This window comes from Penicillium nucicola, assembly GCF_028828085.1.
Source record: "Penicillium nucicola strain IBT 29836 chromosome Unknown utg000006l, whole genome shotgun sequence".
Classification (NCBI taxonomy): Eukaryota; Fungi; Ascomycota; class Eurotiomycetes; order Eurotiales; family Aspergillaceae; genus Penicillium; species Penicillium nucicola.
Window position 1 is genome coordinate 1,160,577 of NW_026643130.1, and position 25,681 is coordinate 1,186,257.

General features: G+C 50.2%; 9 protein-coding genes across 9 annotated transcripts; 3 read left to right on the top strand and 6 right to left on the bottom strand.

Annotated features, from left to right (window-relative positions):
* Positions 1-12: 12 nt before the first annotated feature.
* On the bottom strand, positions 13-1,143 carry rip1 (ubiquinol--cytochrome-c reductase catalytic subunit RIP1; the record flags this gene model as incomplete). The annotated part of the gene is made up of 4 exons (XM_057128826.1): positions 13-194; positions 265-415; positions 487-575; positions 720-1,143. The coding sequence occupies 4 exons, from the start codon at positions 1,141-1,143 to the stop codon at positions 13-15; spliced, it is 846 nt and encodes a 281-aa protein (XP_056983382.1).
* Positions 1,144-1,413: 270 nt separating this feature from the next.
* N7511_006450 (histone-fold domain-containing protein) lies at positions 1,414-2,153 on the bottom strand (the record flags this gene model as incomplete). Its single annotated transcript, XM_057128827.1, has 4 exons — positions 1,414-1,742; positions 1,816-1,906; positions 1,958-2,043; positions 2,096-2,153. The coding sequence occupies 4 exons, from the start codon at positions 2,151-2,153 to the stop codon at positions 1,414-1,416; spliced, it is 564 nt and encodes a 187-aa protein (XP_056983383.1).
* A 372-nt stretch (positions 2,154-2,525) lies between these two features.
* N7511_006451 (chloride channel protein) lies at positions 2,526-5,397 on the top strand (the record flags this gene model as incomplete). Its single annotated transcript, XM_057128828.1, has 7 exons — positions 2,526-2,943; positions 3,056-3,123; positions 3,177-3,536; positions 3,584-3,661; positions 3,707-4,032; positions 4,084-4,438; positions 4,489-5,397. The coding sequence occupies 7 exons, from the start codon at positions 2,526-2,528 to the stop codon at positions 5,395-5,397; spliced, it is 2,514 nt and encodes an 837-aa protein (XP_056983384.1).
* A 105-nt stretch (positions 5,398-5,502) lies between these two features.
* On the bottom strand, positions 5,503-9,495 carry N7511_006452 (CHAT domain-containing protein; the record flags this gene model as incomplete). The annotated part of the gene is made up of 1 exon (XM_057128829.1): positions 5,503-9,495. One exon carries the CDS (start codon positions 9,493-9,495, stop codon positions 5,503-5,505), a length of 3,993 nt encoding a protein of 1,330 aa, XP_056983385.1.
* Positions 9,496-9,734: 239 nt separating this feature from the next.
* On the top strand, positions 9,735-10,787 carry N7511_006453 (uncharacterized protein; the record flags this gene model as incomplete). Its single annotated transcript, XM_057128830.1, has 3 exons — positions 9,735-9,862; positions 9,903-10,106; positions 10,169-10,787. 3 exons carry the CDS (start codon positions 9,735-9,737, stop codon positions 10,785-10,787), a joined length of 951 nt encoding a protein of 316 aa, XP_056983386.1.
* A 224-nt stretch (positions 10,788-11,011) lies between these two features.
* Positions 11,012-11,548, bottom strand: N7511_006454 (F-box protein; the record flags this gene model as incomplete). The annotated part of the gene is made up of 1 exon (XM_057128831.1): positions 11,012-11,548. The coding sequence occupies one exon, from the start codon at positions 11,546-11,548 to the stop codon at positions 11,012-11,014; it is 537 nt and encodes a 178-aa protein (XP_056983387.1).
* A 648-nt stretch (positions 11,549-12,196) lies between these two features.
* Positions 12,197-14,600, bottom strand: N7511_006455 (pyridoxamine-phosphate oxidase PDX3; the record flags this gene model as incomplete). The annotated part of the gene is made up of 5 exons (XM_057128832.1): positions 12,197-12,433; positions 12,614-12,707; positions 12,955-13,079; positions 13,327-14,294; positions 14,405-14,600. 5 exons carry the CDS (start codon positions 14,598-14,600, stop codon positions 12,197-12,199), a joined length of 1,620 nt encoding a protein of 539 aa, XP_056983388.1.
* Positions 14,601-15,157: 557 nt separating this feature from the next.
* Positions 15,158-18,922, bottom strand: N7511_006456 (pentatricopeptide repeat protein; the record flags this gene model as incomplete). The annotated part of the gene is made up of 1 exon (XM_057128833.1): positions 15,158-18,922. The coding sequence occupies one exon, from the start codon at positions 18,920-18,922 to the stop codon at positions 15,158-15,160; it is 3,765 nt and encodes a 1,254-aa protein (XP_056983389.1).
* Positions 18,923-23,459: 4,537 nt separating this feature from the next.
* N7511_006457 (class I SAM-dependent methyltransferase) lies at positions 23,460-24,626 on the top strand (the record flags this gene model as incomplete). Its single annotated transcript, XM_057128834.1, has 1 exon — positions 23,460-24,626. One exon carries the CDS (start codon positions 23,460-23,462, stop codon positions 24,624-24,626), a length of 1,167 nt encoding a protein of 388 aa, XP_056983390.1.
* Between the last annotated feature and the right edge of the window lie 1,055 nt (positions 24,627-25,681).

Consider the following 25,681-nt stretch of genomic DNA (forward strand, 5'->3'; position numbering starts at 1 on the left):
AAAAAGGGTCGCTTAACCGATAACGAGAACCTCATCCTCGGGGAAGTTGTAGGCAGGGACCTCCAAGTTCAGAGGAGCGGGACCCTTGCGAATACGGCCGGAGATGTCGTAGTGGGAACCGTGGCAGGGGCAGAACCAGCCGCCGAAGTCGCCAGCCTCACCAATGGGGACACAACCCAAGTGGGTGCAGACACCTGAAGAGAGTTAGAATATAATTTAGGGAATGAATCGGTTCGATCGCCTCCGATACTGCCGTGAACTTACCGAGCATGACGAGCCACTCGGGGCGCTGGACACGGTCTTCATCGGGCTGGGGGTCACGGAGAGACTCCCACTTGCCCTCACGGGCCTCATCGATCTCGCCCTGGGTGCGGTGACGGATGAAGACGGGCTTGCCACGCCACTTGATGATGACCTGTTGGGAGAGTGTTAGATAAGGATTTGGGCCACTGGAAGTTACCGGATGGAATGGATATAAACACATACGTTCTTGCCCTCAGGGATGGAACCGAGAGCGATCTCGACCTTGGCCTGGGCCAGGACATCGGCGGAGGCGGACATGTTGACCAGGAAGTCTGGAGAAAAATATCGCGTCAGTTATTGTTGCACAGGGACGCCCGGTTTCCGACCACACGAGATACTTGAAATCTCGTTTTCAATTCATTCCTAACAGGATTCCCATTCCATCTGTTCTCGAATCGAAGAAAGAAAACACCTACCCTGGACAGTAGCCTTGGCACCGACGGCGGTGGCCAGACCGAGGGAGCCGGCCATGAAGTAGGAGAAGACCTGGTTGGAGCGAGGCGAGCTGTTGGACTTGTACTTGCTGAAGTTGGGGATCTTCAGGGTCGAGCCACGCTCGTTAGCGCTGGCGAAGGGAGACTCGAAGGATGACTTCGCATCGGCAACTCCCCTCCGCTGGCAGGAGGTGACGGCGGCGCGGGTGGTGGGCACCTGCTGGCGGGCGACGGTGCGCAGCAGAGTGCTGGAAGCGGAGGAGAGCGACATGTTGAGGGCAATTGACCACGGGGGGAATTGAGCCGCGAGTGTGGAGGGACGTGGAGGGATAGAGGGTGGATGAAGTCGGAAGTTGAAGTTGGAGCCAGAGCTTTCGCTAGCGATCGGAATCACGGGGCCGCTCATTGGCTGGTCGGTTCCCGTTCGCTCCCTACCATTTGAACAATATAATTACAGTATGTTAGTTGAGTTCTATGCTATTTGTTGTTTACTTAGTCGATACTGACTACTGGAACTGCTAATTTTGCTAATTACTTTCATTTTTGGTAGGCTGACTTCTAGGGATTACCCGTTGTCAATATCTACGAACCGACCCAATGCGACCACAAAACCCCAAACCGACAAACTCCAATGCAAATCATAAACAGAGAAAGAGATACGGAGGACATGGAGCATTTAGTCTCTCATCTCCACATCGTGGTCATGGCTCGACTTGGGCTCAACTGTCCGGTCCGCAATCAGCGCGCTGACAGGGACCATTGGCCGAGGAACCGAGGGAGACAATGTCTTCGACTCTTCTCCTTGAGGAGTAGCGTTCTCTGTGTCCATGCCATTTGCCGAAGTGGGAGCAGCATCAGCACCGTTAAGGGTACGTTGGCCCTTCTCCATGGCACTCTGACCAGCCGCATCCTTGGCCTTCTTCTCCTTGAATTGTCTGTACGTTGTAGTCTTGGGAATCACGTCGGATAGGAACTCGAGATTGTCGGTGTGTGATACCGCCGCGGCTATTGCTCATTCATTAGCATCTTCATCTTGTCGGTCACAGCAACAGTAACAGCAACAGCAAGAGTCACCCACCAAGATCTTTGTATTGAACGGTTTTGCGGGGTTTTCGTTCCGACTTGACCACGTTGTATCCTTGCTCAGCCAAGTGTTGAATGAACATCTCCTATAATTGTATTAGTCGATGCCCGGTGTAATTTGTAAGGGTGTGGCGCACGGTAGCCCTGGCAATGACAAAAGTCGCATTGTTTGAGCATTGTACGATATCCTCGTCTAGCTGGATGATCTTCTTGATCCGTGAGACTATCGATATATGTTAGGCAAGTTGTCGAAGCAGCTGTAGTTCAACACGTACTGGGGAGCGCGCTTTGTCCGGTGATCTCATCCGGATCTCCCACAGGCTTCGGAGGCATGGTGGCGATGTAAAATGGCAAATCAAGTCAAGATCAAAGTATGCGCCAGCAGTTTCAGCGTCTTAACCCGTCGAAGAAGTACAAGGGCGCCAGCGTGGAGTAAAGAAAGAGCTAAACGCGTGGCCGCGTTATCTGAGTTATCGATACTTGGCGACTTGGCTTTGTCACCTCATCTACATCCACAGCTCCGTTCCTCTCCCGAGTTACCCAGTATCTCACCAGCTTGAATAGAGTCTAAGAAGACATTAAGTCTGGCGCGAGGATTTATTCAAGCCTGGAAGTCCGTCTTCTCACGGCGAAGCGCACCGCGGACAGCTCACAGCCTCCAGAGTCCAAATCGACTATGCTGATCCTATTCCCTCAATCGATGTCATGACCTCAATGCGCCCTTCTTCGACCGGTTCCCGGTCGGTTTCAGCCAACTCAGAGCGCCGCAGTTCGCGCAGGCCTTCAGCCCGCTCCGCTGCCTCTCCTATCGGCCCCGAACCCGCTCCCGAACCCCAGGCCCCCGCGATCACAGAAGAGATCAGTGAGATCAAGCGATATGAAGACTTTACCACTATAGACTGGGTCCAAGATGCCGTCTATGAACAATCGCGGCGGCGTGCTAAGCGGCGCAGCGGGACCAGGTTCTGGGATCAGGAAGGCATCCTTGGCTGGAGGCGGAAAGTTTATGAATCATACGACGCAGGTCAGGCCTGGCTTGTTGTTACGCTCGTTGGTATGGCCATTGGATTGAATTCAGCTGTGCTCAATATTATCACCGAATGGCTCTCCGATATCAAATTGGGTCATTGCACTACTGCATTTTATTTGAACGAGCAGTTTTGCTGCTGGGGCGCAGAGAATGGCATGTCCCCCGAGCTTCTTGAAGACTGAGACAATGATGCTGACTGTTATAGGTTGCCCTGAATGGAAGCATTGGACTTCATTCTGGCTGTTCAACTATGTCATATATATTTTTGGCGCCGTAAGACCTATCGCAATCCCCAGTCATTGGTCCATGAACTAATCCTGATATAGTTAATGCTTTCATCTATTGCCGCAGTCCTGGTCAAGTCATTTGCACCGTATGCAGCAGGATCTGGTATTTCGGAGATCAAATGCATCATTGCTGGCTTTGTCATGAAGGGGTTCCTCGGTGCTTGGACTCTACTGATTAAGTCAATTGCCCTACCGTTAGCCATTGCATCAGGACTTTCTGTAGGAAAGGAAGGGCCCAGTGTACATTTTGCTGTGTGTACAGGAAACGTGATATCGCGCTTCTTTGGTAAATACAAACAAAATGCCTCGAAGACACGAGAAATCTTAACTGCCTCAGCTGCAGCTGGTGTGGCTGTTGCTTTTGGAAGTCCGATTGGAGGCGTGCTCTTCTCCCTGGAGGTTTGTTCAATCAAACAAGATTTATGGGATGATGCTGACTTCAACAGGAAATGGCCAATTACTTCCCCCTTAAGACTCTTTGGCGGAGTTACTTCTGTGCTTTGGTAGCCACTAGTGTTCTGGCGGTACGTATTCAACTTCCTTATGGTTGATCCTTGCTGATTTCTCAGGCTGTTAACCCATTCCGAACGGGTCAGTTGGTCATGTTCCAAGTGACCTATGATCGAACCTGGCATTTCTTTGAACTGATCTTCTTCGTTGGCCTGGGGGTCTTCGGTGGACTTTATGGTGCATTCGTTATGAAATGGAACCTTCGGGTTGCTGCATTCCGCAAGAAATATCTTTCCCAATGGCCTATCACCGAATCAGTGGTTCTTGCCGGACTAACCGCAGTACTGTGCTATCCCAACACATTCCTCAAGATTAACATGACCGAGATGATGGAGATTTTGTTCCGTGAATGTGAGGGTGCCCACGACTATGATGGACTTTGCGAGTATGAATGCCTCCCATGTATCAAGAAAACAAGACACTGACTTGTAAGCAGAGCCAAAAACCGATGGTCGATGGTCTTGTCTCTAGCCATTGCAACCGTTCTTCGCACAGGGTTGGTGATTATTTCCTATGGATGCAAAGTGCCAGCTGGTATTTTCGTCCCTTCAATGGCCGTCGGAGCATCGTTTGGCCGCATGGTGGGAATCATGGTGCAAGCACTACATGAATCATTTCCGAAATCTGCATTCTTCGCCTCGTGCGAGCCGGACGTACCTTGCATCACACCGGGAACATACGCGTTCCTGGGCGCAGGTGCAGCCCTCAGTGGGATTATGCATCTTACCATCTCCGTTACGGTCATAATGTTCGAGTTGACTGGTGCGCTGACTTATATCCTGCCTACTATGGTATGTATATTCGATACCGTCTGCCATGGCAAACAGCTAACCTCTTGCAGATCGTGGTAGGAGTAACCAAAGCCGTCGGTGATAGATTCGGCAGCGGAGGTATTGCCGACAGAATGATCTGGTTCAATGGATTCCCCTTCCTAGACAACAAAGAAGACCATGTGTTCAACGTGCCTGTCTCCCACGCCATGACCACAGACCCGCTCTCACTGCCGGAATCAGACTTCCCAGTGCGTGAAGCAGAACATCTTCTCAACGACAACAAGTTCCAAGGCTTCCCTGTCGTGGAAGACCGCACCAGCAAAACCCTTGTTGGGTATATCGGACGCACAGAGCTTCGATATGCCATCGACCGTGCCCGCAGCCATGGCATGGTAGCTCCAAATGCCCGCTGCGTATTCACAAAGGAAGCAGCCGAAGCCGCCGTTGCACGAAGGGCCTCTGTACCTCACCACGCACGTTCAGACACATTCGATGCAATCCAGCGCAGTGCAGGGGCCGCATTTGTCGACTTCTCGCGGTATGTCGACCACACCCCGTTGACCGTGCACCCGCGCCATCCCCTCGAGACTGTCATGGAGATCTTCAAAAAGATGGGACCACGAGTCATTCTCGTCGAACACCGTGGTCGTCTGACCGGTCTCGTCACTGTAAAAGACTGTTTGAAATATCAATTCAAGGTCGAAGCCGAAGAACATACCCTCGCAGCCACGAGTTCGTCCGAAAACTCCGGATTGGGCGGGCACCTGAACGCCCCTGCACCCGAAACACTGGACGAGCGTCTATGGCGACTAATCCAGACCGTTGCTAGCTTTGTATCTGGCAGAGTGTCTCGCCGGCCGGTTCGGCTGCGTGATCGGAATCCACCACGACAGTCCGAGCCATCAGGCATCTTGGACGGTGCCGATGATGACGCCATAGTCGAGTTAGAAGACAGAGAAGACCGACCGATGATATGATATCCGAAAATGGAGGACCTGTGCTTATACTGTATTTTGATAGAAAGGCGTTCACTACATAATGTTACCTATCCCCTGCAGCAAACTTCATACCTACAACGAGCTCTACCCAAAGCAGAAATCCCCATGGCCCATTAATGTAAACGGCGCCCAATAAAACGGACTCGACCAATCCAGCTGATCCAAAATCATCTTCAAAGTCAACAACAAAAACTCCGCATCAGGCACAAACTCCGCAGGAACCCGTCCTTGCATATCAGCCGCAGTCCAATCCCCCACAATCCCATCTAAAAGCACACCAGCTTTCTCAGCATCAAGACCCAATACCTCCAGCTGCGCTTTGCGCATAATTTCCGCAACAGAAAGAGCCGTGTTCTTCTTCAGAAGTCGATAGAAGATAGTCATCACCATCATGGATCCAAAATCGCTCACTTTCCATAATGTCCCGATATAAGCCTGACAACCAGTGCTCAGGACGACGTGCGAGAAACCGAGGACCTCGCTTCCGATACTTGCTTTGCCGAGACCGCTTAGGCATGCGGCGAAGACGAGGAGACTGACGTTACTTCGCACTGCTGACATATCCAGTACGCGGAAATCTTGGCCGTGGGCTAGGGATATAGAGGAGAGGAGGGGGTTGCGGTGGTCTAGATCGCCGTGCGTGCCTATGTGTAGGATTGGAGAGTCGCCTTCGATTTGTTGGCGGAAGGAGTTGCGCGTTAGGGCTGAGGCTTCGATTGGCCAGGTTTGGAAGGTTCGGGCTATGGTTATGGCTTCTATGCCCGCCATGTGCAGATTTGATTCGTTGTTGGCGCGTGTTGAGCTTGCAGAGTCTTCTGTTGGGGATTTGGCGAATACTGAGACTGTTGGTCTGCTTGTTTGTTGGGGTTTGCGGTTAGTGAGGTGGTAGAGGACTGTTAGGCTTGGGGTTTGGGAGATGGCTGCGTGGTGGATAAGAGGTTTGGCTTTGTATTGGAGGGTTGAGAAAGGGAATGCTGTTAGGGGGTCGGAGATGGAGAAGATGATGTGGTTTTTCGTGTTTATTGTTTGGGTGAATGGGTCGAGGAGTTCGGCGGATATTGTATGGGAGAGAAGGCCGAGGTCTTTCTTTCGCGCTTGTTCTTCTTCGCTTTGATATCCAGTCATTTCTTTCATTATTTGCATTATTTTCATGACCGGCCTGCGCATGTCGACTGTGCGTGTTGGGCCGTAGTGGACTTGTTGAATGCCTTCTCGAGTCAGTGCAAAGGCAATGGAGCCACGAGGGCCGAAGGTTGCTTCAATGACCACAGAATTGTCATCGATGCATTGGTAGAGGAGTTGGGGGTGAACTGGAGAGTTCATGCTGTCAATGGATATTGTCGCAGGGGACAATTCGTCGGCGTCTTCGAGATCTTTGATATCCATCTTGAGTTGCAATATTTCGTCATCCTGCTCTGGACTTCGAGATTCCAAAGCAAGTAAAGCTCTAAGGGTTCTTCGCCTGTGAATAGCGTCAGAAAGTGCACCAGCTCGGGAATCTGCCGGCTTTCCTTGATTCGCCTGTCCCTGCAATGATTCAAGCACAGCGCGTGCTCGACTGCCTTCCGTGAACAGAAGAGCATGCTCCTCCCACGAGATATCAGCTGGATGCCCGTGATCATACTGTGCCATTACAGCAACAGGAACCCCAGCGCTTCTACAGCGAAGACAAAGGACGGCAAGATTGAATAAAACCTCGCGCGTCCATCCAGCCCAGGAACTCCCAATGCGTGCATCGACATCGGCCATCTGAGTCCTGGAAAGCTCAATTGCTTGTCTTACCCGAAGAAGTATCGAAAACGCACGCTCTGGGCGGAGAGTATTCATCAGAACGGCGCTGTAGTAGCAGAGTCGAAATGCGCTATCCAGGGAATTCTCATTCAACTCATCAAAGAACTTCGGAGAAATTTCCAGGATAAGATCGGCCATTCGCCGACCTCTTTCATAGTCTCCAGCATAAACACAGAACCTCAAAGCATTGTCTGCAACAGTTGGAAATATCGACTTGGTTGCAATGCCCTGCTTGAACTCCTCAAGACTTTCGTCGAACAAATTGTTGTCGTCGATACCATCCAGAATCATTCTTGCTCTTTCCAAATCCCCAATTCTCTCACAAGCAAGTATGCACCAGAGATCCCTTGCATAAAGCCGCTCCAAATCCATTGACTGATTCACAAACAAACGCAGTGTCTCTTCAGCCTGTACAATATCCCCCTCCTCAAGAAGCCGCCGATACGAGATCTCACCAGCAGCATATCTCACCCGAACCACATCATCAGCCATAGTCCTTTCCCACAGGCTCTTTCTAGGTCTCGGAACATAAGAAACATCCGGCCTCGTAGAATGGCGGTCCAAATAATCCCCTTGACTCTCTCTGAATTCCCGAAAACAATCATCAAACTGAATCCAATAAGCCAATTTCTTCTGCCACTTCTCAAAAGCCGGCAAGTCCTCTACCCGAAGATAGATACTGCTAACCTTCCGACTAAACGTCCACAACATACTGAACTTGGCAGTCTGCAGCGATTTCAGATCCAATCTGCCTATCTCATCATTGGGAGCACGTTTGATGCGGGCTTCGTAGTACTCGCTGACTTGATCGACCATGGCCAGGGCCTCGTCGAGGAAAAGCTTCGCTGCTGTTTGGTTGAACATTTCGCTTTGCACCCAGGCGCGCGATACCACGGTTTGGAACTTGGGTATTGTATCGCCAAGAGCATCGAAAAGTTCGGATGCACATTCCCAAGCGGAAAGTGCAGTGTCCATGCGCGAGAACTGGAACCATTCTTGTCGTGCATAGCGTGAGATGAGTAGCCCGAGGTAATGGCCGAATATTTGATTTTTGGCATTGACACTCCATTGTCCAATGTCTCTTGCGATTTTCCTTGAGTGGCGCGTATTTCCTTTGCTTGTCTGAAGCAAGATTTGGTGGACTTTGACTAGCTGCAAATTTGCCTCGTCCTTGCCGAACAGCTCAAGGGCCCTCTGTAGCTTCTCTTCGGCTTCGTCAAGTGTGTTCAAAGACGCTATCTTATTCTTTTGATGAATTGTAACCGTGTGCAAACAACAACCCTGTCTCAGCAGGACGGCTGCCTGGCCCCGTTTACAGTTTGCTTCTTGGAATCCAGTGAGTGCAGAGGCATAGCACTCTTGAGCCTCCGATGAGTATGTAAAAGTGAGGTCCTCTGCAAGGGAATCCCAAGTGGTATCCTCCGCTATAGCAGAGGAGGCATCGACGATGATAATATTCAAGGAAAGAGGACTCGCAAAAGGAGGACTGACCAAATTGTCCCCCTTCATCATTCTGCAATTCGCCATTCCAACCTGATCAGCATGGTTTTCATACCGCGAATACAATCCATCCAACTCAACATATGCAGACGGTCTCTGACAAGCAAGGTGGAACTCCACAACCAGCCGAGAAAGGTACGACGCAAGGCCAGTTGCTCCATGCGTTTCTGCAGCCTCTCGGTATTTAACCACATTGAGCTTTTTCATGAAGTCCTCAATAGCCGGGTACGGATCTCCGGTAGACTGATGATGTGACCCACCAGGCGAAAGCGGGTGGTATGTCGCAGCCAGATCTCTCATGAGATTGGGTGCCATGAATTGCACAGCGCCCAGGATCTGACAAAGGCCTTGGTCTCGCGGTGCACCGGTTGGTAAGTACTTTGTGAAGTTGTTCATGAACTTGTGCCAAATCTCGGCTTGTCCCAGGATGCTTTCTTCCATGCATAAATTGCGGGGAAGACCGCGCTCGTGGTAGAAGCGCAGGGCTGGGGGGTAGCGGCGTGTCCAGTCGGCTATTAGAGTGTAGTTTGTATAGCGGAGACCCCATTCTGGAGGAAGTTGGTCGAGGAGACCATAGAGGTGACTGAGGTGTTGGTAGGCGTCTGATAGTTTGCCTGTTAGTATTGAGTATATTGATTTGCATCTCAGATACTCGGCGTGCTCGGGGCCAGGATGTGTAGTGGGCTTTGATTGCTCTAGTAATTCCCATGCACTGTCTAGATTGCCTCGGTATTCCTCCGTGAACAGGGAACGCCCGCAAAGGGTGATGAAGTGATCAAAGTCCATCCTGTGTGAATAGAGGCACAGAAGAGGATCGCAATCAGCACAAAACAAAACAAGAAAGATCTCGAGTCGGCAAATGCTTAGCTGTGCTTATTTCTCGCCAAGAATTGCCTCATTGGGATTAAAGCCTCTCGTCAGGCAGCCATTGCGATAGTTTTGACCCCTCTGATATATCGAAATATGTGTGAGTAGCCTGAGACTCGATCGTTGTAGCTGAATCTACCTGATAAACTCACATCACAATGGCCGATGATTCGTTCTACCTATATGGAGTCGGCGAGAAGCCCGACGCCCTAACGCTAGGCTCCCTCATTCTGGAGAAATACTGGCAGCCATTGATAGCGCGCCATTACACGCACGAAATGCTAAGGTTAGTGCCCTATACCGATAACATACAATTATGTTCCTAGTTTAATAGAAAACGTCAGTGATGAAGCTTTACACCACCACACCCATAGCACGGAGATAACAAACGTAAAGTTCCATGGAACTTCTCGTCTCTCACCAGGTATAGGGGTCGACGCAGGCGATATCGTGAATCTGAATCTAGCCTGGAAAAGAGAACTGGAACGAATTGTCATTGCCGAAAAGGGAACCAGGGTTATTTTGAAGGAGTAAGACGCAACCCACCCCTGACACTCCCTATGGCCGAAGCATAGATTGACAAAATACCCAGTCCGGAAGCCTTCCTCACAGAACAAGTGCTCAGCAATATTCAAGCACAACAAAAGCTCAAACTCTGGCTCTCGGCTGCAAGTAGCGCCTACGTGCTCAATTTCAAGTTCGCCAGACGCCCGAAGGTCTGGTTGATGACAGGGATGTATGTGCTGGAAGGCGCGCGGACGATTGTTTCCAAGGATCGATCGTCGAAAATCTCAGCGGGGATATCGTCCGCTCTTGTCGGCGCTCTTTCTGGAGTTCCGGTGGGTGGTTCTGTCAAGCTTGGGGAGGGTACATCTTGGGAGATGGCGATGGAAGTTGCCGAGCCTCATGTATGGGCGGCGCAGTTTCGATTGCTGGATGCTCGGTTCTTGAAGATGGGAGCTGGGGGTGTTGATGGAGTGAAGCTGCCTGTTTCCATGGGCCTTTATCGGGATGTTATGTCGGTTCATACGGCGCGGGGAGGTGAGGGGAGAACGGTTGAGGTTGGGCTTGGGCCTGAAGGGGAACTGGAAGGGGACGGTGATGAAGATTTGGAGAATGATCAGGATAGTCTTGAGATGGAGGAGTATGAGAAGAGGTTGGAGCAGGCCATTGGTGTTTTCGAGAAGGCCCCTGCTCATTTCTTACAGTGAAGATATTTTTGAGATAGAAGACAGAGGGTTTATTAATGATATTGTTTCATAGCCACAAGATTTTCCAGAACGACATACACAATTTCCAATCCTCCATAATCGTAGTTTGTCAAGCCCGATTTTGTCTTCCTAGGAGACCTTTAGGAGACGTCCATACACAAAGTCAAGACCAAAATAAAAGGCCATGTGAGGCAAAATAGTAACAGAGCTGCCACAGATTTTCATCAATAATGAGATCGGAGAAGGAGGAAGAAGCGGCAGGCTGCTGACATCTTACAGTTCTCAAAGCGAGTAAAAGCGTCGTAGAAGGCCTCGATAACAGCCTTGTCCCCAGTACGGTCAACCTCGGACCACCGAACTGTGATTTCGCGGATCTGAGGACGAAAGAGATCGTCTTTGAGAATGGAAAGGATGCGAGCCAGAGAGTCTTCACTGAAGTCCGTCGAGATGGCGCCGAAAGCATTGCGTGCATATGCCCTAAGACTGACTCTGTACATATGGCGGCTGGTTAGACGGAGAAACTTGAGTTCGGGGACAGAGAGACACTTTGAGACTTCTTCCAGCATCTCGTCGGGGAGATTGTCGAGTTGGAAATAGTCTGGAATGGGACTGGTAGGCGTGTCTTTGGTTGGTGAGATGGTGATTGGAACGATGAGAGGAAAGCTACGTTTGAGCTTGTTTCGTTGACCAATGGGTCGCTTGGAGGAAGGCAAGATCTTACAGGCGCCGGCGAGGGCACCAGGGCTTGGAGGAGGACCCATGACAGCGTGGACTGCCTTGGACTCGAGGCAACGAGGGCTTGTAGACTTTGTAGACAACAGATGTAAACAAGGGAGATGGGAAACTGAGAAGGATAACTGTTATGGTCTTCCAAGATGTAAACAACGAGTGTGCGTAGAGGAATTGTTATTATTGGAAAAGTAAACAATACAATTAACATGTTTCCCCTGCTAAAAACAATAACCTCTTTGCATTGAGTATCATCTTCCAGGCATTAAACCTATCGGAAACATATTGCAATTCACATTCTATCATGAAGACTTCATTTTCTATCAATTCTAACGTATCATACACACACAACTTGGCATTTATACACCAAACGAAGCCCACGAAATCAACCCATCCCATTCTTGTGTCTACATGAGAGGCTGCATGACCGAAGTCGACATCCTAGAACAAAACCTGATACAAATCAAAGACAATTTCCCAAATAAAAAAAAATAAAAACATCCATCCTCTTCACCAAACACCTAACATCAAGCCCACTCAAAACCCTACCCAAAACAGAGATTCCTTGAAAAACCACGCATCAACTAAAATTCTCAATGATTATTTACTCTAATGACCTATTACTATTCCAGATCTTATCCAGTCTAATCCAACCATATAGATCATCCCCAAACAAGAAATCAAGCCCCCTCCCTCATACCAACAAGAATACACCCAGCCCCCATCATCCCAGCCCCAACCCACCAAAGCCCCCCAACAGCCTCACTAAAGACAATCATGCCAAGCAACGCCGTCGCAAGGAAATTACTTGCCGTATTGGTGATGGACACCTTCGTCGTTGATGGACCGGCCGTTAGGGCTCGCGTGAAGAGGGCCCACATGATGATATTGCAGACGACGTTTAGTCCAAGACAAGCCTGTCGAATACCAAGACAGGTGGTTAGTTTCTGGGTTGAATTGAATTGAATTGATGTGATGTGATGTAATGTGATGGGATTTGAATGTGGAGTGGTTAGGGCGTGGGTCAGAGAAGAGTGGAAGTTTGCTTATATCTTGATATAGATACGAAACGATACGTATGCATAGCATTAACTTACACCGCGAACAATCATCTCAATGAAAGGCGAAGACTCCATTCCGAGGAGGTGTGCGATGGCAGTTGCGAATGATGTGGTGTGGTTATCTGTTGTTCTGTATTATTCTGTCAGCGCTATCCAGTACTCCCAGGTGAAGGTCAGCTGGGCGTGTGTTCCAGGGTTGTCGGTTCCAGTCCCAGGGGGTTGGGTAACACAGCGCCGGAAGGTTAAAGATCCCGATCCAGGCTCAGATCTAGATCCTGATCCAGATCTAGATCCACGACGTAATCGCGGGGTTGGGCACCGATCTCGATCTTCCAGGGTATGTAGGTGTGTCCGTATGACGGTGTAGGATAACGTACAATTTGGCGAAAACGCCATTCAGCGCGGCGAACGTTCCGCTCGTTATGGCTAGGATGATCCATGGGGACGTGGAGGATTTGGGTGTTGGTGTTGGTGAAGAAGACATTGTGTCTTTTGCGCTGGGCTGGGTCAGATAGTTCGACGCGTTTCTTGTTGGAGGGCGTTCGTGTATAGGGATTTCGAGGCGTGAGGAGATCGGGTGACGTTGGGGCATTAGTGCCAAGGCTGATAAGGAATTGATAAGATGATAAGACCGATATGGATGTATGAGAGAGCCCACTGGAGATACTCGACGCTTCTTTCTCTAACTTTCTAATAATCATTACTCCTTCTGCAGAGGAGTGCAGAAACTAAGGAGAAAGTCTTTGAACCCTCCAACTAGCTCCCCTCCCCAGTTCACCCCCGATTCTAACATATCTAAACCGATCATGCAAACGGCTTCGTCTTCCCTGCCAGAACTCCACAGACTCAGGGACAAGCCGGACACCTCCCCAGAAAGGCGGCAAGGGAATATCCTTGACACCCTCAAACTTAGCCTCCATCTCCTTAACCCTTGCCTCCAGCAAAGATCTCCCATCTTCAATATCCGTCTGCTCGATATCATGCGGAATTTCATCCGCCCCACCCTCCTGCAAAGTCGCAACACTCTTCCTCCGCTGACGCTCAGCCAACATCTCCGGCTCAGCATCCCACAGAACACGACTCTGCCAGCTTGCCCAGCCGCCAATTTGACTTCCCCGCTCGCGGGTGCGCCAGTATAATTCGCTTTCTTCGCGGGACAGCGGTTCGAGGAGTCCTTCAATGCGAACTTGGCGTTCGACATTTGACCAGCAGAACGTGAGCGCGCCCCATTTGTTGCCTACTCCGAATTCTTCGTGGATTGAGTCTGGCTCTGGCATTGCGGGGAGGATATCAGTGTTGTCGCCGGTTCCAGCGCCGAAGACTTGTCCTCCTTTGCCCTCGCGACTTCCCCAGTTACTGTACACCACCCAGCCGCGCTCGTCCAGCTCTTTCAGGTAGACTACTCTGGCGCTGACGCGGCCGGAGGGCATCGAGGCTGTGGCCAGGGTGCATGTTTCCGGTGCGGAGGATGCTGGGAGTCGGGGATCGCGGAACCAGGTGTGGAATTGGTGTAGGGGGTTTGTGTTGTGGACTTGGGAAATTGTGAGAGGTGGGTTTGTTGTGAATTGGTGGGCTCGCGATGGGTGTGAGAGGATTTGGGTTTCTGTTGTTGAGGTTGGGGTGGAAGTTTCGCTGCGGGCGTCGGGGGTGGCTTGGTCTTGGGACTGAATTGTGCTGGCTTTGAGATCTGGGGTCGGGGCTATGTCGCCTGGTGCGACTGAGGGGCTTGTTAGCTGATTGTATTGGGGTTGGTTGGATTGGCGGGGTGTGGCTTGGATGGAGAATGGCATGTATGAGCTCTGTTGGTGCTGGTAGTGGTACACATACAGATAAGCTTCTTCGGCCGATGAGTATCCTGACTTTCGTGGGCCATTCTTGCTTGCTGACTGAGTTGGTTGGGCTGGCTAGCAGTTGAGGAATAGCGAAAGTGAAGGCCAAGTTGGCGGGGTTGGCGGGGAAAGACTCGGAAACGGAGGGATGAGTCAAAAGCCAAGCGAGCTGATGGCGACACAGAAAGTGTCATTAACAGAACTAACAGGAAAGATGAAGCTCTAGCTCATGTGTGGAAGGAGAAGTGGGAGAAATGGGACTATAAGGGAAGTTCTCGATCGGAGATGCCCGAGACGTCATGCCATCCGATTAGGTTTGAGGTTACTAAAGTTAACCAAAGTTGTTCTACTGACTCGCTTTACAGTGGGAATATTAACTCATTCACTTTTTTTCATATTTCTGCGTCTAAGACGTAGGAGAGTTGAGAGGTGTCTATGAACAAAAACCAAGAAAACAAAATTGGTATACAGTGCATCCATGCAAGCCTTTTTGAACGCCAGAGAAAACGCCAGTTCACGCTGGATGCCAGATCAACAAGAGAACAGAGTAACCCCCAAAAATAAGAAGCAGATCAGGTATTCCATATCCATATTGATATCCCACAGCCGCCCTCAGACGCCGAACCGGAAATGTTCCACACACGGGATCCAGCCCTGGCAGAGAAACGTAGGGTCGCAACCAAAGAACAAATTAAATGTATGAGGTAGAGGTAGAGGTAGAGGAAGAGGGTGAGGTCAAGTGTGGGTACACTCAAAGAGAAGAAGAGACACCGACAAGATCAACGATCTTGCCAGCAACAGCAGACGGGTATCCACGCGACATCATCTCCTGGACGATAGCAGCAGCACTGGCACGGTCATCGACGCTCAAAAAGGCCCGAGTCATAGCCTCGTACGTGCTAGGCTCGCGCTTTTGAATGCCAATGATATCGTAGATGGCCTTTGCCTTGGTAACGTTTCCCTCAGCAGCCCAGCCGTGGATGAGAGTGTTGGCAATATAAGCCGTCATCTCGATCTTGCGCTGGGTCATATTCTGAACGACCTCTTCGGTATCGGCGACGCGGTTGTTCGCCACCATTGACTCAAAGAGAGCCTGGTAGAGACATGGCTGGGGTCGGACGCGGGGGTTGGACATGACCGTGTCGAAGACCTTGCGGGCACCGGCTAGATCGTGCAGGACACAGCCCTTGGCGTGAACGAGGGAGGCGTAGTGCACGGCGTCGGGGTGTTGGCCGGCTGCCTTCATGTGCTCAAGGACTTCTTCGGCGGCGGCCATGTTGATTGGTTCCAGGGAAGCATGTGCGTCGATAAGGAGCTTGTAAGTGTGCATGGTGGGCTGGATGTGGCGGGCTTGCATGCGCTCGTAGTAGGCGAGGACTTTGCTGAGGTCACGCTTGGTGTTGAGGAAGTATTGGATCATGGAGTTGTAAGGAGCGGGCCGGGGCTTGTAATTTGGCATGGATTCCATTTCCTCAAACATCTCTTCCGCGAAGCGCTCGTCGCTGACGCGACAGAGGGCGTTGACGATTGTGCCGTAGGTAACACTGGTGGGACGCACGTTGTTGGCGCGCATCTCAGCGAAGTAGGCGAGGCAGTCGTCGATGCGACGGGCTTTGCCGAGCTTGCCGATCAGTGCGTTGTACAGGAAGGAGGTGGGCTCGACGCCTTCGGCGACTGCGCGGTGGAAGATCTTGAGAGCTTCGGTGGCTTCGTCGAAAGTCTTGGTGGACTCCTTCAGGGTGGTGATGTACAGACCGAAGGTGTTGGCGGAAGGCGCAGAACCCAATGTGAGAAGCTCCTGGTGGTACTGTGCAGCCAGCTGGCGGTCACCGAGGGTGAGGCAAGCGGCCACCATGGAATCAAGGATGGAAACCCAACCGTATTTGACAACACTAAAGCTCATGTCGAGGGGGACGTCGCTGCGGGCCATGCTGTGAATCTCGTGTGCCAGAGTCATACGACCAGACTTGGCCGCTGCGGTGATCAACTTCGCGTAAGTGATGTAGCGAGGGTGACGACCGATGCGGCGCATGTTCTTGAGACGTGTCAAGGCCTCGTTGAGGTGGGTCTCGGCACGTCCGCTGGTCTTCTCGAGCTCCTCGGCGATGATGGCAGAGCCACGGAAGTCAGTTGCATGCGCATAGGGATCAAAGGCTTCGGCGTTGGCAGACGGGGTTGTGATCGAGGTTTCAGCCATAGAAACGGGGCTCTGGCGGTCGGAGAATATCTTGGGAGAAGCGGCAGAGGCATGTGAGCTAGCCTCCAGGTAGTCCTGCCACCTCTTGACAACATCGGGACGACTGACGAAAAGCTTTGCCACAGCCTGGTCAACCAAGCCAGTGGTGTTGATGTCCATCGGGAGACCAGCAGACAGAGCGACATCGAGCATGTGTGCGAAGCGAACGGGGTGGGCAACGTCAAAGAGCATAGCACTGTTGCTAGCCAGCATGTTGGCCTGCACTTGCAAAGCAAGAGTCAGGTCAGCAGGCTTGAGCTGGGAAATACCAATGGGACCCAGGTTAGCAACAGCGTGCTCAGCAAGAGGAGAGATCAGACCGCCGTTTTCCAGCATGGACCATAACAGAGTCATGGAAGTTTGAGGAGAAAGAACAGCGGCCGACTGCATGAGAACACGGCCAAAGAGGTGAAGGGACTCGGTAATCTGTTCACGGACGACGTGTGTGGAGGACGCGTTCCGAATACGCGTGAACATATTACGGGCTTGGTGGAGGCCTTCTTCAAAATTTCCACTCTTGAGCAGAGCGACAGCATACATAGCGGTCGGCTGGACCAGATCCGGGGTTGCCTGACCCACTGTGTTCAACATGATCCACAAGGAACGGGCTGACGACACATTACCCCGACGAACGTGAAGCGCCAACAGCGAGACAGCCGGGTTCTGTCGTACGTCGGGTGCAGTGGGGAGAGAATCATATGCCTCAGATGCGGTGGGGAGATCACCTGCATCGGCGGCAGCTATGCAGATCCGAGAGATGGCCTGATTCCGAGAGGCATCATGCAATTGAGCCTTAGCCTGTTCCAAAGCCTTACTATGGTTGCCCGAGTTCATCAAGTGTTGCACAAGTGCATCTTCGACAATGACGGTTTCCACTGCAGACCAGCGGTCCTGGCGACCTTCAGTGACCTCGTCGAACGAGGAGCGAATTCGATCGAAGAACTGCATAGCACCTTCTTCCTTTCCGTTGGACAGGTAAGCACGAATCAAAGCAGCATAAACTTGGCCGTCCTGACGCTGAACGATGCTGAAGATTCCGTTGTCGTCGGAAACAGCGAGACCGCGGTACTCGTTGTAGCATTCGACGGCGCTGCGGAGATCGCCAACAGAAGCAAAGGCAGTGATCATTGATGGGAAAATGGTGGCATGGGGAGTCATCTTCTGCGATTCCATGTGCGCATAAATGCGGATCATATCCTCCACCTTTCCTTCCTTGGCACAAGCAATGATCAGGTGACGATACATGTCCAGTGGGAACACGAGACGGCTGTGACGAGCAATGGCAGTATCGAAGAGCTTGACAGCAATCGACAGAGAGGTATCCTCAACAAGGATATCGCGCTCCATCTCACTAGACTGAAGCATGAACTTGCCAGGCTCCTCCATACCACCAAATCGCACACGCTCACTCTCCAAAGCCTCCTTGGCCTTGATGATATCGTGAGCCCGAGTGACCAAGAGCTGAACCAGAGTCTCATACGTCTCTTCATCGGGAATTACCCTACGACGAAGCATGTCCGAGTAGACATCCAAAGCTTTGGGGATAGCTTGAGCAGCATCGGGGTGAAGACGAATCGCAGCGACCAGCAAGGCATTATAAGCCTCGACAGTCGGAGTGAGGCCATCATGAAGCAGAGTCTCAAACGCCGCAGGAATCTCCGCATACTGCTTCGAAGCAGCCAGTTCCACGATGCGCTCCGAGGCCACCTGGTTGGCCTCCATGACCGCATCGGAGACATCGGACTCGCCGATCGCAGATCCCTCCGCCGCCTCCTCCGCTCTAGCCTGCTCCTCCTGGATCTGAATCTCACGAGCAACCGCCTCCTCCACCTGAGCACTAACATCATCGTTCACGGCCGCCTTAGTCGGATGCGGAACTGTCTCGGGCGATGCCGCCCGGTTCTCAGGTACATTATCCGTCTCCTCTGACGGCTCCCAGCCAATACGGCGCTTGAACTCGAACTGCGTCCAATCGCTGTCATCGCCGGTCTGCTGGGCTTGCTGCCAGGCAGCATAGTAAGCGGCTAAACCGAGATCGCCCTGGCTGGAACCGCCCTGGCTGGCCTTTGCGCCGGCCCCCGAGGAACTGGATGCGTTGGAGAAGGCATTCTGTAGTTGGGTTGTGCGGGAGAACTTGGCAGCGGGCTGGACGGCGAGCGGGTTAAAAGGCGCGGTCGACGCGTAGGACTGCGACGCGGCGACTACTGATTGAGCATAGCCATGGGTGAAGGCTTTGGTGAAACTCTGGCGCGCGAGGTGGGTGAATGGTTTGAAAACCATTTATCTGACGGGTGACCTCTTCAGAGCAAAGAGGCAATGCTGGAAAAGTGTTAGATGAGGCGGTTGAATCGACTAGGAAAAAATGATCATACCTCGCACTCGAAAAGATAGTGAGAGTGCAGGTTCATTTGACGACAGCTGGTCGCCAATGAACGCGCTAGGTACAAAATTAAATTATTCGATAGAAGGATGAGAAAACGAAAGGCTGAGAAAGGAACGAGGGGAGAGAAATAATCATTGAGATGGGAGTTTCACAGTGGGCCTGGGGGCCGATCTTCTCCGGAGAATCCTCTCGATGGACCTATGACGGCTGAGCCACTTTGGGACAGTACGGTATACACAGTCCTCAATATGACTCGGGCATTGGTTCAAATACGTGTCATTTAGTATAGATCTATAGATAGGAATCAAAGCCATACAGTACATCCACACCCGCCTGTCGCTATCTGATGTGTATGGCATACTGTGAAAACCTCCGTACACGCGACACAGAGAATCTGCACCTGACCTGTATAGTTACGAGCCGACCAATCACATCAAGCAGAAAAGGGGCAGTTCCTGGGATGAGTCACGTTCTTTCCGATTCTTTTTCTTCGGAGGTCAATTGCTCCTTCCCCGTCTCGGCCTTAACGCGGTGTTTGCAGGTTTCGGACTTCGGACTCTCCCTTCTTCTCTCCGTCTCCCTTACACGTCACCAAACTGGACTCGGTGACTTGCACATTGGTCTACTGTAGGGGCTGAAACTCACCCCTTGGATCTGGTTTTCTGTTTTGCTCACTCTTTCTTCCCTTGTTTCTTTCCGCAATCTGGCCTGATGTCCGAGAACGAGAGCACTTGGATTGGCTCATTATTTGTGTCTGAAAATACCCAAAATCGACCTAGGATGATTCGGTTGCTTTGTCTTTTATCTGATGGACTGCTGCATAGGACTGCTGCGTTTAGCAGGGGTCGTCGCAGGGGTCCTCACCGGGAGTCTCGGTTATTGGCGGGTCCCTTGCAACTAGAATTTTCCTGGCTGTTTGATTTTGGGTGATTTTCAGGCCCAAATAATATGTCAATTCATCACTTGTCACTCTGCCTTTCGATGGCTCTTTGAGTTTGAGTTCAAGCGGCACTGCCTCGTTTCGCCTATCCGCGACCGTGGACAAATCTATCTAGAAACCAGATCAGTGTGGGGGAAATCAGGCTTTGATAGTTGGCTAGATCTATCTGTTTTTATTGTAACAAGGACATGATCAAGTTTGTTGGTTTTCCAAGCAGGAAATAGCATTCCAGTCGCCTGAAAGGCCACGCTTCAAGGCATCCATATCTCCATTTGAGGACTCAAGAGTAGCACATGAACGAATCGTTGTGACTCAATCAAATCTTGTTTTTCTTTTCTTGCACTCACCTGTTCATCTCGCAGATATCATGTATAGAAGGCACCGCCTGCAAAGTCTTAACGTCATAATCAACGCTACTTATCCTTCTTTTTGGATATGAATACATCGTGACAGAATAGGCACTGTCTAAGATCTAGCACTCTACATAAGGCATATATAGTAAAGTCTCAGTCTCTCACGAGCATGTGAAAGAAAGCTATTGACACGCCGAACGTAAGATGAAGCTGTGTTTCACTTAACGAGCCCTTGCATTTAAGTTACAATATGGCAAGCAATAGGCAGATTGATAGGGATCTTATTCGTGATTACACAATCCAAGATTGCCGTATCTTCCAGTACTATTCGAATATTCAATTAACACACAATTTCTTTCCCCAAGGGTTCCTATGTTCATTTGTCACAGCTTGTCGTATCTCAATATCAGTCCGATGTCATTCTACAGTATGTCAAACTTAGCATCCCATCACTTCCTGAGATCGAACCTAATAACCCCCTTCATTATTCCCCGAACGAGAATGATCCAGATCTCGCTTGAATGAATATTCATATTTAAATATCATGTCATGTTTCTCTAGAGCATACAGAGACAGAGTGGCCGTTGCATGAAACATCACCGTCCCATCAGCCTATTCACGACCACCTCTCCCAAATCAACTTCTCATACCATGTTCCAAATATCTTCAAGTCCTCGCTTTCCGATAACCTCGCCGTGGCCTACCATAATGACAGCTATCAGTCCTCGAATATGACGTCAGCGGGTGAAATCGGCGGTCGTGACACTCGGACACCCAAAGGCCAAGCACGAACACTGTCGATCGATTCCGTGCCGTCTCGCAGGGCGTGCTGCTCCAGAAAAATGACAATCCTACTGTACTTACAAAATCCTCCGTCTACTGTATGTCTCCTTAGGACGGTTCAGAAAGAATTAGCGTGATATGCTGGTGCTGAGTAGCGAGGTAGGTAGAGCTAACGTGAGAGCTCTATCATCATATGATATTCCGTAGGCTGTTGCTTACTCGTGGTCCCCACCCTCTACTGTAGCTTTACAGTACTAAGCCCCTCTAGCTAGGATAACTTACTACACCTGCATCAGTCCCTGGAGAAGAGATATGCAGGTTGTACTGTACGATATGACACCAACCCCACCTCGTCACAACCTCGATTCTTAAACGCCAAGTACAGTGATCATGTACAGTACATGTAGATCGCTAGGAAAATGGGTCACATGGATACTGGTATGGAATATACGTTACTCGAAATAACCTTGAGACAGTCAGTGCGTACTGCAGAACCAAGCACCCTCGTGGGGCAGTTCTGTCGATCGGTGGATGGAAGTTACAGCACCTTCCAAGGTTGACACATGGTTTAGCTTACTGTACATGTACAGTACTTGAGATAAGTAACCATCGGGGTGACGAGTTGGGACTCTGGGCTGTTGGGGTCCCACTTGGTCTTTGTGTAGGTCCGTGTCCGGGGGAGGGGCTACAGTACAGTATATGGGATCATGTGAAATCGTATGAGATGACTTCTTTTTGCTTTGTTTTTTGTGCTGAGTAGGTAGGTGTAAAGTACGTCATTAGGTTATTAGCATAGACCATTTAAACCAGATAGTCAACACGGAATAATCGCTTTGATTGTATAGTAGACCGGAAGATAGGACTCCCAATACTGTACAGTAAGTATATCTGACAGGGGTCAGACGCCAGACCCAAGCTGCTGGGACGCTTACAGCCATGACTCATTTCTTAAACGGTAAATGAAAGATGGTAAATGACAATAGCATCAAATACGAACAATGAAGACAGATACCTGCCTCAGGTGTCGAAACGGGTGCTCAAACAGGAAAAAAGGTCTGGATTTCATCATCATTGACTATCAATATATGGGTCCGGTCCCAAAAAAAAATGCGATTTTGCCCAGGTTGATCCTTGAGCTTACCTATAAAGTACGTCAATGTACTGTACAGTAGTATTTGGTGACACATTCACAATACTCTCCACCTGTACACCTGTGCCGTGGCTTGCATATGAATCCAAGCGTAAAAGTACATTCGACTACTCAATATAATGTGAGTATTAGTACACGGTAAAATTGACTTTCCCAGCATGCAGAATGCGGCGTTCCCCCTATCCCACCCCGTGCCTATATGCATTCTTTATGAACAAAAATCGTGACACAAGAGAAGCAATATGCCAAGGCTTCTAATTCTTCTGCGGTTCTTCTATGGAGCATATTGCCCTATTTGGCCCACCACGTGATGTCCGGATATACGGTCTCGGGGCTCGGCTTGTTACTTTTTTTTCCCTTTTCCTTTTCCTCTTGGCCCTACCGGACGATCTATGTGGGGCCGATATAAAGTCCCTCATATTACGTGCCGTTGGCTACTCAGGGTTTGATGTGCTTAGCAATCACGTTGTTCCCATCACGCCCTGCCGTTTAAGAGGCCGATTTCCGAGTGGCTGCGGTGGTTCGGAGATTTCATACTGTATGTGGCTACGGAAACTGGAGCTTTGCCAATACAGTACTGTCATGGTTCATCTGACAGATGGGTCACTGCTTATACTAGTTCTATTCTGGGTCCGGATTGCGCGTGTACAGTACATAGCATCTATCGTATCTGTAAGCTGTAAAGCCAAGTACAGACCTTGAAGGTACATCCCGCATTGAGATATGCACAATGACGCTGGCATACATTACCATACTATCTATACAAGTGGGTCTAGATCGTCCCCATGACGATACTCATTTTCTTTAAGGGTCCGCTCCCGCGTCATCCGTGCCTGGCAAGGCCATGACGGTAAATTCGGAATCTGGAGAGATGAAGAATACCCCAAGGGGAAGAAGGCAAAAAAAAAATGAAACCGAAAAAAAATGAAGCAATTGAGAGTCGGGTTCGGCTCGGAAAACCACCGTGACTCTATACTCGGGGGAGGTGGGAGTGAACCATGCCGGGATAGCCGGTAAGAGCTTCCATGTCTGGTGATAATCCACTCTGGCAGTCTGGGCAAATGATTTTTCAATGGGCAGATCTTTGGGCTTCGGTGGGCTTATAAATTGCGATTGCCCAGATCCGGGGCTCTTTTTTTCTTCGTTGGAATACTATACATACCTCCTCCACATTTTAATTTCTAGACCCTGCACAGAAGTCTTTGGTCATGGCAACCATCATTGAAACACCACAGCACCCAGTGCGCGAGCGCGGCTCCGAAAGCGACACCTCGGTCGACGAGATCGCCCAAGTGAAGCAGCAAAATGCGCTGGCCTCACTGGGAGAGCAGGGCAAGGACCTCGACACAGCTTCCCCGAAGCGATGGAAAACATTCTGGTCGGCATATCGACACCTGGCGCACCTCACCCCGAAAGAAGTTGATGATTTCATGGCCTCCTACGTCATCTACAACCTCGACTGGTCCGACGAGAAGCAAATGACCGAAGCGCTCGGCCCGAACTACCAAGAAAAAGTCGGCGACTGTCTAAAATCCTACTACGGAGTTCTGAACCACCTCTGCGCCCTCGGCGACGTCGAGAAGATGTACATCCCACCCCTGATGAGCCGCAAAGCAAATTGCCTCGACAACCAAATCCTATACGAGCGCTCCATCGCAGCAGACATCGGCCTCAAGACCGGCGACAAGGTTCTAGATCTGGGATGCGGGCGTGGTCGCGTTGCCGCGCACATGGCGCAACATACCGGCGCGCACGTCACCGGCCTCAACATCGACCCGAACCAGATCGAGCAGGCGACAAGCTACAACAAGCAGCTTGGAAACAGCAACAACTTCGTCGTGCAGGATTTCAACGACCTGCCCCTGCCTTTCGCGAACGATAGCTTCGACGCCTTCTACCAGATCCAGGCTTTGAGTCTATGCAAAGACCTGCCCGCGCTCTTCCGCGAGATCTTCCGCGTCGTCAAGCCCGGCTCGAAAATCTCTCTGCTGGACTGGATGAGTCTGCCCGACTATGACGCCGCCAACCCCGAACACGCGGAGCTGATGCGCCGCGTCAAGCCGCTCATCGGTGCCGTTGGTACCCCTACCCAGGACATTCTGGAGGGTGCGCTCAAGGAGGCTGGGTTTGAGGTTGTGCGCTCGGAGAATGCTAGTATTGATGGGCTCCAGGCGCCGCTCATTGATACCGTGGACTTGTACTTCCGGACTCTGCGCCAGGCTATCTTGGCGCTGGTCAAGGTCCATGTCTTGCCGAAGCACTTCAAGACTCTTATTAATCGTCTTTGTCTTGATGGACAGGCTTTTATTAAGATGGATACTATGCGTCTTGCGACGACGAGTTATAGCATCATCGCGCAGAAGCCGAAGGCTTAATTCAAACTAGGTTGGCCCCACTTGGTTGTGGCGAATCGTCGCCACTGGCGCAATGTTTATTTGAGGCTTTGTCTGATATATTCTGATATATTCCTTGTTCGGGGTCTTGTTCGAATGGGATTCGGCTTCCTTTTCGGATGCTCCAGTGGAGGTCGTCACGACATTATACAGATACCCTGTACAGTCATCAACGCTGAAAATGCCTTGAGTTTGGGAGTTTGCAGGATTGGTGTTTTGTTTTTCTCATCTGCTTTTCGTTTTCATCTCTCCATTTGGTTCTTCATTTTCGGTGTTTTTCTTTGGTGGGATTCAATGTGTATGGCGTTTCATGGACATTTTCGAGGGAATTACATAGAGCTTCACAGCGTCCCTTTAATAGTTATTTACGAAATACACCTATCAGACTTATATCTTCGGTCTTAGTAAAGTTTTCAAACGCTGAATCTGCTCGCTTACTTAACATTCACTTTATCTAACGTAATTCCCATACGAGCTGGACACTCAAAACACCATAGTCAATGCGATATATTCCACACTGATATCTCAACAACCATGCTTTTAGTTTTTTTAATTCTTTTCCAATAACCGTTGATAAGGGCATTTATCAATCTTTTTTTTAAAATTTGAATAGATCTAATACATACAATGCTGCAATATCGAAGATCACCGTTAAATTACGTTGCTAGGAGCTAGAAATATGTATATCTCAATCATTAAGCAATAGAAATTCATCAAAATCTTTTAAGAGTCTAGATACTACCTAGAGAGTATGTTTTGAGAAGGATAAGTCCCTACAATTTATGGTTGTTGTGATATTATGTTGTAATTTATTCCATTTACTATGGTGTTTTGGGTATCCAGCTCGGCTAGGTGTCCAGCTCGTATGGGAATTACGTTACACTATGTTAAAAGTTATAATGTCTGAAGGGAAATAATGACGGCCATACTTTATCCATAGTCCTTCCTTTAAGATGACAATGTTTTCTCTCCAAGTTTATTGATTTATGATATGCTATTAGTTCGAGGGTAGTCTTCGTTTACATAGCCCTCGCTCT